Source organism: Sycon ciliatum, chromosome 1 (genome assembly GCF_964019385.1).
Source record: "Sycon ciliatum chromosome 1, ocSycCili1.1, whole genome shotgun sequence".
In the NCBI taxonomy this organism is placed as follows: domain Eukaryota; kingdom Metazoa; phylum Porifera; class Calcarea; order Leucosolenida; family Sycettidae; genus Sycon; species Sycon ciliatum.
In genome coordinates, this window is record NC_088643.1 from 14,322,508 (window position 1) to 14,335,783 (window position 13,276).

A 13,276-nucleotide genomic window follows, 5' to 3' on the forward strand; every position below is an offset into this window, starting at 1 on the left:
AGAGAGAGATGGAGGGAGGGAGGGGAGGGAGGGAGAGAGGGAGGGAGGGAGCGAGGGAGGGAGGGAGGAAGGGAGAGAGAGAGAGAGAGAGAGAAGAGAGAGAGAGAGAGAGAGAGAGAGAGAGAGAGAGAAGAGAGAGAGAGAGAGAGAGAGAGAGAGAGAGAGAGAGAGAGAGAGAGAGAGAGAGAGAGAGAGAGAGAAATGTATGTGTGAAAGAGGGGGGGGGGAGGGGGGGGGTGCTTGCAATGCTGCATGCTGAGACGGTATGTTATACAGTCATGTACATGTACTGAGTAGTAAGTCGTTCTCGACGTGTACATGTATGCAGCGGATCCCAACGCGAGGAGAGAGACGGGTGCACTGCACTCCGGGAAATCAAACACTGCCTGCGGGCGGGGAGATGTCTACCACGCTGTTATCCACTATACCGTATACGTATCCTTTTGAAGCCTGTGGTGCCGGATCATCCGCAGACCATTATCATGATTATCTGCCTACTGAAGGTCTGTGACTGAGTTGGCCTATTTTGGCAATGCTTCCTGCCGCGTAAGCCTGGACATGTCTTCTTATCTGTGTCCTTCGGGTCATCAGGATTCAGACTCAGGCAGGCTTTTTACGACTCCGATTTTACAATAATATAAAATTAAGGAGACTACGTCATGTACATGTACGTAGTATAGTACAGTACTGACAACTGAAATCCGACCCCCTGAGCTCACATCACAGAAACCCAACACGTCGTGATGGTAAAACTACGAAACAGAGACCGCTAGAATGTGAACCCACCGCTCAGGGTTCGGATTTTAGTTGCCAGCGGTGTGCACTGACGAAAGGGTGTACAGTAGAAAGACATTCGACGATTCGTGCTCGGAGACAGCAATCTCCGCCATCGCGAGTCACTTGTTCGCACAAAAACAACAAAATGCTAGTCCAAACTGTCAGTCGCTATGCCTATGGTGTGAACAGCGAGCAGTAGGTGTCTGTCACTCAGTGCTATGTCGCTTTCCTCTCGTCGGACCAAATATGGGTGGGGTTCGGGGAAACGAGAAGCCGCTATGGCCGCGTTGATCTGCTGACAGTCTAGTTGCGTTCATATCGTAGATCTACGAGTCATGATTCAGTCATGATTCAGACAGGCAACTCCTGATTTTTGCACTCCTCGCAGTGAGCATGCTGCATGAGGTCGGCCAACACTTCTTATACGACTATGTTACAGTATGTACCAGCAGTGCTTGCACTTGCCTTTTTGACAGCTGAAACACGGATTCGCGGAGACGCGCGAGCTGCAGCGCGCTCAGCATGCATGCATGCATGCTTTACATACAAAATGAGTACCGGTATGTAGCATGCTAACGACAGAGGCGACGTGTGGTCTGTTCCGCGTTCTGAGTGCATTTCTGACGGGGAGGCGACTGGCGTAATCTTGAACATCTCCGAGCTAGCTGACTAGACTGCAAGTGCAGACTAGTCTATGGTAGTCTGTGACTCACTGACTGTGTGGCTGCAGTGTGTGCTTGATGCGGCACATAATCATTGCAGCCAGTACAGCCGTGCTACCCATAACAACTGCCGACGTCGGATTTGTAGATCTCCCTTTCTTCTATCTAATCTTCTTCTACTAGTATTCTGTCTCGGTATTTGCCATCGCGTGTCCGGCGTCCCAGCAGTCGTAAGTACATTCTGGTCCACTAGATCCTTGCTGAGCGTCCATGGAGTCTAAACGTTAGTTATTTGTTTTGTTTCCCTGTACCGCGTCGTGTGCTAGATGTCGTTCCGTGTCGTTCGATCATCCAAATTCCGCCATGTTTTTGGAACGGCGCAGAAGCACGACGTGTGTTACGACGGAATTCGCGTGTCCAAGAACGCGCACGACAGTCCGTTCTGCTCCGCCAACACCAAGTTCATCGCTATCGTCGTCGAGTCCGGCGGTGGCGGCGCATTCCAGGTTATTCCTCTGGAAAAGGTAAGGGCACGTCGTCCCTGTTCCTGCCTAGCCGGCCCTGGCTTCGCTGGTGCAGCAGCACCTGTGAATGTGTGTGCACTGTGCAGTGGCCAACGCCTCAGTTGGGCAGGCTGCCTTCACTGGTGTTTGGTTTGGCCGCCACCTGGCCAGAAGGTGTCGGCTCGTTTGGGAAGTCGCCTGCTTGTGCAATGCATGCAGTGGATCTGCATTCGGTGCATGTAAAAAGGGTCTGAAAAAGCAGAAACCACGCCTGAATGCTGCACTTCACTCGGCAGTAAAGCCTGATGTAGTGATGATAGGCATGTTTGAGCCGGTAATCTCGTGTCGTTGCTTTCCGGACCGAAGCATTTTGCTCGCGCACGACGTGTCGTTGAATGCTGGAACACGACGTGCAAATATTCTAGCCGAGGCTCGGCATGTGAGCGAATAGTCGCATTCTACGTCCCACCATGCTTGTTTTGCTAACAATAGCTGATGCATGCACGAGGAGAACATTACTAGTCATTATTTTTATCGCTCAGGATTACTGGATAGGCGGGGTGTGTAAAACGAAACGATCGGTTTTTTTGATTTCAGCGTTTCGTTAGTACATCCGGTGAAGCAGTAATGATTATGATTGTACTGTGTGTTGAGTATCGACTATCGTATCCGTGGCCTGCAAGCAGGAGTGATGGGTGAATGAGACGAATGTGCATGCTCACATTCGCCTTCAGTGTTTGCAAACTGGGTAGAATCCTGAATAGAATCAAGTGTTACTGGGTGTGAGCATGCTGAACGTCAGCTGTGGGCTCATTGTCATTGAAGTAGCTGTGCTCTGAGTGTGCCCACTCCTGGAGAGCATGTATTTGAGTGGATGCACTTGGACATAACAGCCTGAAACAGTCATGTCTGCACTGCTATGATCTCTGTCCAGTTGCATTTAGCAATGCCCATTTGTTCATAGCTGATTGATACTGCACCGGTGCAGTGCGTACAGGTCTAGTAGTAGTAATGGCCAACAGCAACCGTGCTGGAAGCGGATCAAAAGTGTTCAGTAACATCTGTGGCTGTGCCTAGCAGTGGACGGATGTGTCCTGCACTTGCAAAAACTATCAAGAGAGGCCGCAAAGTGTGCCTTTCAGCTACTAATCCATGTCACAGTCAATCACATCCGGAGAGGATACATACCTTGCTTACGCATTCATTCTGACCCTGGAGTAAAGTGTTGTGTCGTTATTCAGGGTGTGAATTGCATGTTCGTGTCGTAATCGTAATTCAGTACTCAATTTACAGTTCTTAGTATATTCTCAGGCTCAGTACTGCTCTGGTTATACTTTTTTTTTCTCTTTTTTTTTAAATTACGCTCTCTACATGCCTTTGTGCGCTGCATACAGTGAAGTACTCCGGGAATACTACTGTTGCACTGGCATGTGAGGTGGGGGATAACACTCAGATTTTATGCATGCCGCTCATCTAATGTTAGCTAGAGCGGCTGTTAGAATGTGACCAAGGCCCTGCTTCTAGCGTGATGTACTGTAAAACCGGAAAGTCTAATGTTTTAACGACGAATTTTTTCGTTATTTGAAGAAACGTTATCGTGAACCCAGTTTGAGGTGTCTGTGTAAAGATGCGCATACGTCGATGTTAAGCTTTCCGGTTTTCACAGTAGTAGCGGAGAGATTAGGCCAGGTGCGGCGTTCGCCAACGTGTAGTAGTAGTACTAGTATTATAGTGTGAAGAAGAAAGTGAGTGGAGTTTCTATAGTAACTGTATAGATAGCTGTTCTGCGTGTCCGCTACCTTGGCCGCACAGCTTTGCTAGCCCAGTTTCAGCTGTGCTGCACAATGTGTGATCCTTTTTGTTAGACTGATGGTAGTCAAAGTTGATTTCTAGCATAACGTGGTTCCGTGTTCTTGGCTTGCTCGTAGCCAATCGAAAATCATAAATGAAATACGACCTGGCCACCGTTGGATTCTGACATTTCCGTACCACTTCCAACACAGCGCTGTATGGAGGAAAAACTATTTTGTCGGTATCTACAACTTCGAGTCCTGTTGCTGGTGTGTGAGGTCGGCCAGAGAGCGCGTTTGGTGGAGGTGGGATTACTTTACTTTTACTCCCAATACATAAGCGACTATACAAAAATTATCTGCCAGCGTGCGAATAAGCTACTCGTTGTGTACAGATAGGGATCATTTTTTCTGTGCAGCTCTGAGTGTCAGACCAAAGCAATCATGAGACAGGCACTATCAGACATGCGCTGTCCGATGATTGTATTGGCGCCAAACTGATACTTTCAATGGATACCCCCGATCCGATCCTGCGTGCTTTCTGCGCACAGCTCCGCACGTGTGTGCACGTGTGTGCATTGAGCGCTCTGTGGTGTTTGACTGTTTTCTCCTTGATGTCCACTCACACACACACACACACACACACACACACACACACACACACACACACACACACACACACACACACACACACACACACACACACACACACACACCTGCAGTTGTGTCTGAGGCTGCATGTTGTGTGTCTGTGCGTTGGCTTTCTAGACCGGCAGAAGTGATGTCAACGCGCCAAGAGTGATCGGTCACAAGGGACAGGTTCTGGATCTGCAATGGAATCCCTTCAACGAGAACATGATTGCTTCCGCCTCGGACGATTGCTATGTGAGTCTGAGTTCTGGAAGCATAGTCTTTTTCTCCGTATAGAAGAATGTGCGTGTGGGCCTCCTTTAAAATATTGAACCGTGCTGTGCAGTCAGTCCTCAAGGTGAAGGACAAAGGACATGTTGTACATGTTCAACTCACTCCACCTCATGTACAGGTTTAATGCTTCATTCTCGCATTGGCAGGACTTGTTCATGTCTCTACTGGTTTGAGGTGCAGATTCGCTATGCGGGAATATTTAAGACCGGGTCCAGCATGTGTGTTGTGTCTTCGCGGTACTACCTACATTGTTATCCGCGCCTGTCATGCATCAGCTGTGCGAGTAGCAGTTACATCGGGCTTTGCCGAAAATTGTAAACGAGCTTGCGTGTGCTTCTGTGCGTTACCAACTGCGTGCTCAGGTCAAGGTCTGGGTGATCCCCGACGGCGGCCTGACGGAGAACCTGAGCGAGTCGACCGTTGACTTGGCGGGACATCAGCGTCGTGTCGGTTTTGTGCAGTGGCATCCCACGGCAGAGAACATCCTCGCCTCCGCTGGATTCGACTACATGGTGAATACTGCTATATAAGGACATGTTAAAACAATGAATCCAGTTGTATTGGTTTTGTACAGTGTGCTCTGTATTCTTCCGTACTAAAACAATTTCCACTGACTGGGTAGAGTACCAGAAACATCCTCAGACCGCATTCCTACTTCGAAGTACTTGCGCACCCTGTGACAATTTCTCCCGTGTGAAAGTCCGTGTTCAGCTAAGTGTATGAAATAGTTCGTTTTGCAACATCCTGCTACTGGTGTCCGGATGGCTAGCAGTCCTGTACGCTCAGTGTACGTATTCATTAGCTGAGGGAATGGAAACCGGGGAAAGGTCTGAAGAAAAATAGACTGTCACCACCAGGACTTGAACCAGGGACTCTCTCCTCAAGTTCAAGCCAGCGCTGCTCTAACCACTGAGCTATGGTGTAGCTGTCAGTGCAGGCCTTTGTGTTTGTGGCGTTACGGCGATTTGCTCCACGCTAGTGTCCTGTGTCAGATAATACTGGGCTCGCCACCCGCGAGTGTTGTCGCACAGGCGTACAAGGGCGACCAAAGTTGCATACATCTAACTACAAGACTAGACTAGACAGGCAAGTGTACACAACAAACACACGCAAACACACGCACACACACACACACACACACACACACTCACACACACACACACACACACACATATGCACACACACACACACATACACACACGCGCATGCACACACACACACACACACACACACACACACACACACCGATTCACAACCGGACTTGCAGGTGAGTCTTTGAAACTCACTTCGATCAATAACTGAAGCAAAGTGACTTGAAGAAAACAAGGCTCCTTTTTACTAAAAGTGAACTGCCCCTTGTGCATCAATGCAGCGAGCTTATAATATGAAGTTCTAACCAAACCAAGACTAAAGGGATGGGATTAGAACTAACCAGCAAGCATTGTGCAGCTCCGCTCCGATTGTGCAGCGCATTCTGCAATTAAAATACATCTCCCAAAAGTTGAACTCGGATGGTGAGCCAATTTAATTATAGTAAAAAGTAGTCAGCAAGCCCCGTGGTGCATAGAAACTGTAGCCACATCATCTGGTGGGAATTGATGGTCAGGACTCACCCTAGTGGATATGGGGTCAAATAACGTTACAACCCTGATAGGATAGCTAATTGGAGGGCAGCGCAAGTAAACTTGTGAAGGGCTGCAAGGTTTGAAAGATTGGACCCTTCTAGATTGTGATATGCAAGAAATTAATTCAGTGCCGGTTGACTTAAGTAATCCAAACGTTTTTTTTCTTCTCTCATGCTTAGCACTGTATTCTACCACCCTTCTCAATCGTGTAGGTATTTATCTGGAATGTGGCTACGGGCGAGGCAGTGAAGCGCATCGACTGCCACGTCGACACCGTCTACTGCATTTCGTTCAATTACGATGGCAGCCTGCTGGCAACGGTCAGCAAGGACAAGAAGCTGCGCATCATCGACCCCAGAGAAGGCACCATCCGTTATGTACGTGACAGGAAACACTATTTATGAAATTGGCGTACGACTTCATTTCAGCTACATTTCTGCATAAATATTACACTTAAGAGAATGTGCGATGTGTTTTGCAAGGTAACTGTTATGTACAACTTATATGCAGTATAGCCTACAGACGGAACTCGCTGGTCTGCCCCATGTCCAAAACAGGGCCACAAGAGGGTCGTGATAGCGGGGGCGCTCTCACGGTACTCTAGCCTAGGGTACTACTCAATCGCATTATCATTCTGGCGTGTACCGTAATATTATTATATCATGTATGCGCCTGTCGCAAGAGAAGCACGCCGATCCGCAAATTTGCTGGATGTGCACCCACAGATGTTTGCCTTATAGCAACAAAAGCGGATCTGAATCTGAATGAAACAGATCAAGACTAGTGCCAAATAACTGTCTAATCCCCATGACCGGCGTGTGTATGGATGTACATGCACTGTTTCAGGAAGGAAACAGTCACCTGGGAGCGAAGGCTAGCCGCGTGACGTTCCTGGGTAAGGATAACCGCGTCCTAACGACCGGCTTCTCAAGAATGAGCGAGCGCCAGTACGCCATCTGGGACATCAAGGACCTGTCCAAGCCGCTCAAAATGGAGATGATCGACACCGGTTCAGGCGCTCTCTTTCCGTTCTTCGATCCCTCAACGAGCATGATCTACTTAGCAGGAAAGGTAAGATATAATCCGACTTGTGATGAGCTAAGAACGTGTCACATACATCTACCTATCTTGAGCACATCTCGTATTGTCACTCCCTGCATGTTTTCATCATCCATTGCTCGATGCCTCCCCAGGTTAATTCCCATCTAACCGTGTCTGACTATTAACAATACTATCATAATCGGCAATCTTCCTTATCGGCAATCTTCCCTCTTGGCAATCTTTCTTCTTGGCACCTCAACATTGTGCAAAACAGAAAAATTAAGAAATTAAAAAATTATGAAGAAAGGACCAAGGGTTGAAATGTTCTCCGTAGTTGAGATCATACGGGTAAAATCCACTGGTAGGAGATTGCCTGTTCAGTCAGCCCTCGCTTAACCGCACACATCCGTTTTCCACGAAAATATCCGGATAGGTGAGGGAACCGGATAACCAAACACCGGTGTTATTTTGGATACATCACATATTCTATAAATCTGTAACCATAGCAGCTATTTTCCTCCGGAGGGCGAGGGATCCGGATAAAAGAGGACCGGATAAGCGAGGTCCGACTGTATTTAGAAACCAGACTTCCTAGGCTCCAGGTTATATCCGAGCGTACAAGCAGAACTGTGAACCTAGACCACTGGTCTAGAAAGGCCATCTTTCCGTGTACTGAAATGCACGCGCCCAATATTAAAAATGCCGTAATGTGTGGACCATCTCTAAGTGAAGAGATCACGGCCAGCAGAGGTGAACTTCAAGTCTGGGATACCAGTGCACTGTTTTACCAGAAAAGGGTTTATCTTGAAGTTTCACGGCGTGTGCCACACTGTGACAAACGGGGTAGCCAACTCGAGTATTTCGCTCCTTGATTTCGGTTTAGCAAGACGCTCTGAGTTGGACTATGTTTCGTGCTGGTTAGCTTCACGCTTCACCCACTAACTTCCGTATCTTTAGTGCCCGTGTTCCCTGTTCTGTAAATTATGATGCCTGTGGCTCTTGACTGATGATGGCAGACCAGTACAGAACGGAAATGGTGAGCGCTCATTGGCTAAACTGGCAGTCCGCTGTCTGGAGGCAGACCGGATAGGCTCGCATAAAAAAAAGGAGGTATAATAACGAATAGGCACATGTAGTATGGAGCCGTAAAGGAGCACCATGCACATCGCATGCGTGTACTTGTCCCTACGGTGCATCATGGTACATCTGCTGGACGGTCTGCCTTTGATTTCACTCCTACCTATTGCAGAAAGGGTGTAGATTGTACTACAGTCAGACCTCGCTTTTAAAAGAACCGGATATAAACCGTACAGGGAAGGACGCTGTGTCCTACAAAGCCCTTCACATGGCAATGAATATAACAGATATAAAGAAGCCCAGAGGTCGCCCAGTGACCAGATGGGTAGACAACATTAGGAATGACCTTTTCCTTCTCAATATGTCTCTTTTGGAAGCGGAGCAACTTGCCTCAGACAGAACGCACTGGCTCGACGTTGTCGACAGATGCATGACCCTCATTTGATTTTTCATATGAGCTATATGCGTGCTGTATTATTATTATTATTATTATAAACCATACACTGTTTATGTTGGATGCACCACGTATGCTGTAAATCTATAACTAGCTATTTTCTTCCGGATGGCGAGGGACTCGTCCGAAAAAAAGAGGACCGGATAAGCGAGGTCTGACTGTAGTGCAAACTTGAAGCCCGTAAGTACACAGGAGCGTGCTTGAAGTGGCTACGGGTGATAGTATGGGACCTTCTCTCACTGCGTGGCGTTCTCACAGTCTGTTGTTGTGATGCTGCGATGCATTGCGAATCCGTCTCCTATGTGCAGGGTGATGGCAACATCCGCTACTACGAGCTGGTCCAGGACAGGCCTTACTGTTACTACCTGGATGCCTACAACTCATCGGCGCCGCAGCGTGGCCTGGGATGCCTGCCCAAGCGTGCCGTCGACGTCGCCGGATGCGAGGTAGCGCGCTTCTTCAAGGTCCAAGTCAAGGGACTCATCGAGCCTATCTCCTTCAAGGTTCCCAGAAAGGTGAGAGCATTACCTGGACATGCATCGACCCGTTTCAACACACACACACACACACACACACACACACATACACACACACACACACACACACTGACACACACACACACACTGACACACACACACACACACACACACACACACACACACACACACACACACACACACACACACACTGACACACACACACACTGACACACACACTGACACACACACACACTGACACACACACACACACACACACACACTGACACACACACACACTGACACACACACACACACTGACACACACACACACACACACACACTGACACACACACACCAAATGCCCGTATAACCATGTACATGTAAAGTCAACAAGCCAGCTGTTTCTCTCAATCGCTGGAAAAGCTCAGTGGCTACTTCTGTGCTTGCGCTTTCAAAACAATAATATTATAGTTTCAACAGCAACAAGCGTCCCATAAGATTGTGTCAAATATGCCAGGTGTATTGAGCGCACTTAAGTTGGAGTGCTCCTGAGTATGTACATATAATGTTAACCTTTTTCCGGAGATCTCAAGTGGATCTCCATCGCTTCAGCTATAACCTGGCATAGTCACAGAGGATCTCAGCACTTGATCATGCCTCAAAGAGCGCAGAAATACTTCGAGTACAGCTTACACGGCCTTGCCCTCCATACCCACACACTCCTTTCTTCTAGTACAGGTGGAATCCTGATAATTCGAATCTCAAAATGCCAGGAAAAAAACTTCTAATTATCCGGAAATTCTAATTATCCAAACATGAACCCACAACACAATATGTACAATCAACTTCGCTTATAACGACACTCGGCGGGGCATCAGAAAAGTGTCGTTATTCACAAAGTGTCGTTATACCCGAAGTCTCATTATATGTATTACAGTTGGATGGGACTTTGCTCTGGGCATGGAAATTATGTCGCTATTCGCGAATTGTCGTTATATCCGCAGTCGTTATTAGCCAAGTTGACTGTATGTCAAAATGCTCTCATGGTCACGCAGAGTTGCGCTATGGACCTTAGACACAGATTTCACGGATACTGAACTGACCGGCACAGCCTGCTCATGCAAACTGAACTGACCAGTACAGTGTACAGTGAACTTCGAATTACACTTTGCTAACTTCGAATTATCAGCACAAATCCCACATGTTTTCTATGTAAGTGGAATCTGTGGGACTTCTAAGTAACCGGACATATCCAGTTCGAGGTTCGAATTATCAGAAATGTTTATGTGGGAATCGTATTGATGGAAATCGGTCCTGGAAAAACTTCTAATTAAGCGGTCTGTTCGAATTAAGCCATATTCGAATTATCAGGATTCCACCAGTCCTGTATCTCTGTTTGTTATGGGCCATGTGTAACACCCTGACATCCTAAGTTAGCAGACTCCTAACACTAGTGTAGTGTTAGTGGGAACTGGTTTTGAATTGCTGGTCAACCGTGACCAGTGACATCTGACCAGTGCCACCTGGTATGGTTGCCCTGGGAATAATCCCAGCACAGGACGAGATGAAGCGGAAAGCGCTCAGCCAGCTGATTCAGATTTAGGGGCATACTGAAAATCGACCAAAAAAGACGGATTTAGCGAATTTTTGCATTCCAGCTCTTGATGCATATTCTGTTGTCTCCCTTTCCGTCCATCTTCTCACAGTCGGAACTGTTCCAGGAGGACCTCTTCCCACCGTGCCAAGGAGACCGTCCGTCCATGACCGCCGACGAGTGGTTGAGCGGCGTAAACCGTGGACCAGTGACAATCTCACTGCGAGATGGCTTCAAAGCAACCGAGCAGAAGGATTTTGTTGCGCCTGAGAAGAAGTCTGCCGAGGAGGTAGATAGCGCACCAAAGTCTGAAAAGGAGGTAGGCTGACGTACTTTCTACCCCGTGCGAACATGCACATGTACATGCTCTAGGGGCTTTGACTAGTGACGGTGTGAATGTTTGTGTGTGGGTGTGTGTGTGCGTGCGTGCGTCGGATGGTCAAATGGTGTGTGTGTGTGTGTGTGTGTGTGTGTGTGTGTGTGTGTGTGTGTGTGTGTGTGTGTGTGTGTGTGTGTGTGTGTGTGTGTGTGTGTGAGTGTGAGCGTGTTTGTAGGCATGTGAGTGTGTACGTGTGTGTGTGTGTGTGTGTGTGTGTGTGTGTGTGTGTGTGTGTGTGTGTGTGTGTGTGTGTGTGTGTGTGTGTGTGTGTGTGTGTGCCGATTGAATCTCTCTCCCCTCTTTGGGGGAGACTCGCATGACCAGTCATGGCAGGGAGCAAGAACAGTGTAGTACAGTTTGCCGATGTGTGTGTGTTTGTGAATGTGTGTGTTAATGTGTATGTGTTCGTGTGTGTGTGTGTTTGTGAATGTGTATGTGTTCGTGTGTGTTTGGGAATGTGTGTGTTAATGTGTATGTGTTTGTGTGTGTACACGCCCCGCATGTCAGCTTGCTGAAATAATTCAACCACTCCTGATCCTGTACTCTTGTGTGTGTACAAACTTGGCCTGTGTTCCAATGTACAGCTTCGCAAGGCGTACCATGAGCTGCGCGAGGAGAACAAGAAGCTGAAGGAGAAGCTCAGCTCACAGGAGATCCGCATCCGTCAGCTCGAAGCCGAGCTACGCAGATAAGCCGACCGACATCAAAGAGATGTGTATGCGCCGTGTGGGCTCCATCCCCGGCCGTTGATCCGTACTTGGAGACAAACTCTACGTACCATATCTGCTCTGAACAACTGGCAGGTCACAAAGCACGACAACACTAGTGCTGTTTTTTTCTATTCTATTTTTTTCCCTCTTTTCTATCGGTCCAGAATTCTATTTTTAGGCGTTTATGGATGTTGCAGTTTTGGTAACGATTTTGGACAAAATTATGCTTCCTAGGTTTTCGTCTCTCCCTGTGTTGTTGCTTGTTCGCTGGATTTCAGTGGAGTATTTTTTTTGCATTTTTGACAATTTCATGAATTCCCCTATGGCTATCAATACGTATGATGTATGTGAAGAGTGCCACTGTTACTAGTGGTTATACCCCCCCCCCCCCCTCCCTTACACACATCAGGTAACTGCTTCATCCAGTTTCTGTGTGCTGCCGCCCATATAGCTGATCTGTTCTTCCGCCCGCACCCTGCTTGTGTGTGTGTGTGTGTGTTGAGTCTCTACTCACGATGTCGCGTCTGTATTTTATTTTTCTTCCCCGCGTGTGGCTGTTGTTAGGTTCGTATAGAATAGTATTCGAAGTCTTTTCTGACAGTGGCTGATCTCCTCCTCTCTTGCGCTTGTCACAGTATTCGTTCATGGAAATTTGCCTGGTTTCTCTAAGTATTGGTTTCCCGTACCTGTATTTGACAGCTACCCGTGTGCCTGTGTGTTCATGCGTGTGTGCGAAGGGTTTCAAAGAGGAAGACACACTGTATATTCAGAATTATATACTGTCAAGCGTGAAATTTTTGCGGCGTTTTTTGTTCACGTTTTCAGAATCCGGACAGGTTTGCGAGGTTTTAATTTTGCGATTGCAGAATTTGCTACTGTGGCATTCATGCTAAACTTTTATGGATCTCCTTTTTGCGCTGTCTAAATTTCGCGACTTCCACGCGGTCGCGAATTTCGCAGAAATTAGACCATGGCAATAATTTCACGATTTACAGTAGTTATAAACCTGCAGGCTAGTCCAGGTACTTCAAGAGGTAGACGTGAGATTGCTTGTCAACTGAAGACGTTCCCCAGCACAAGTAGGTTAGCAGTGCCACCACCGTCCAGCATGTACTGTTGTGTCTAAAAGTTGAAGGTGGCTGTGATCAATTATTTGGAGCAGACCATCTTGATGTTTATCGTCTTGCCCAGCACTGAGACACTACTATCAGAAGACTGACAATAATGTGGTAAATCCAGGCATTAGTAATTTACTAATGCC

General features: G+C 47.6%; 1 protein-coding gene across 1 annotated transcript; it reads left to right on the plus strand.

The window, feature by feature from the left end:
- Positions 1-1,518: 1,518 nt before the first annotated feature.
- On the plus strand, positions 1,519-12,706 carry LOC135814678 (coronin-2B-like). Its single transcript, XM_065327844.1, has 9 exons — positions 1,519-1,669; positions 1,766-1,963; positions 4,501-4,617; positions 5,019-5,168; positions 6,494-6,658; positions 7,128-7,352; positions 9,162-9,368; positions 11,039-11,245; positions 11,890-12,706. The coding sequence occupies exons 2-9, from the start codon at positions 1,766-1,768 to the stop codon at positions 11,995-11,997; spliced, it is 1,377 nt and encodes a 458-aa protein (XP_065183916.1). The 5' UTR covers positions 1,519-1,669; the 3' UTR covers positions 11,998-12,706.
- The last annotated feature ends 570 nt before the right edge of the window (positions 12,707-13,276 follow it).

Excerpts from the sequence above, each read along its gene's own strand:
- LOC135814678 (XM_065327844.1), top strand. The coding sequence starts at position 1,766 with ATGTCGTTCCGTGTCGTTCGATCATCCAAATTCCGCCATGTTTTTGGA. Across the intron at positions 1,964-4,500 it reads AGGTTATTCCTCTGGAAAAG|ACCGGCAGAAGTGATGTCAA; the intron begins GTAAGGGCACGT and ends TTGGCTTTCTAG. Across the intron at positions 5,169-6,493 it reads CCGCTGGATTCGACTACATG|GTATTTATCTGGAATGTGGC; the intron begins GTGAATACTGCT and ends TCAATCGTGTAG.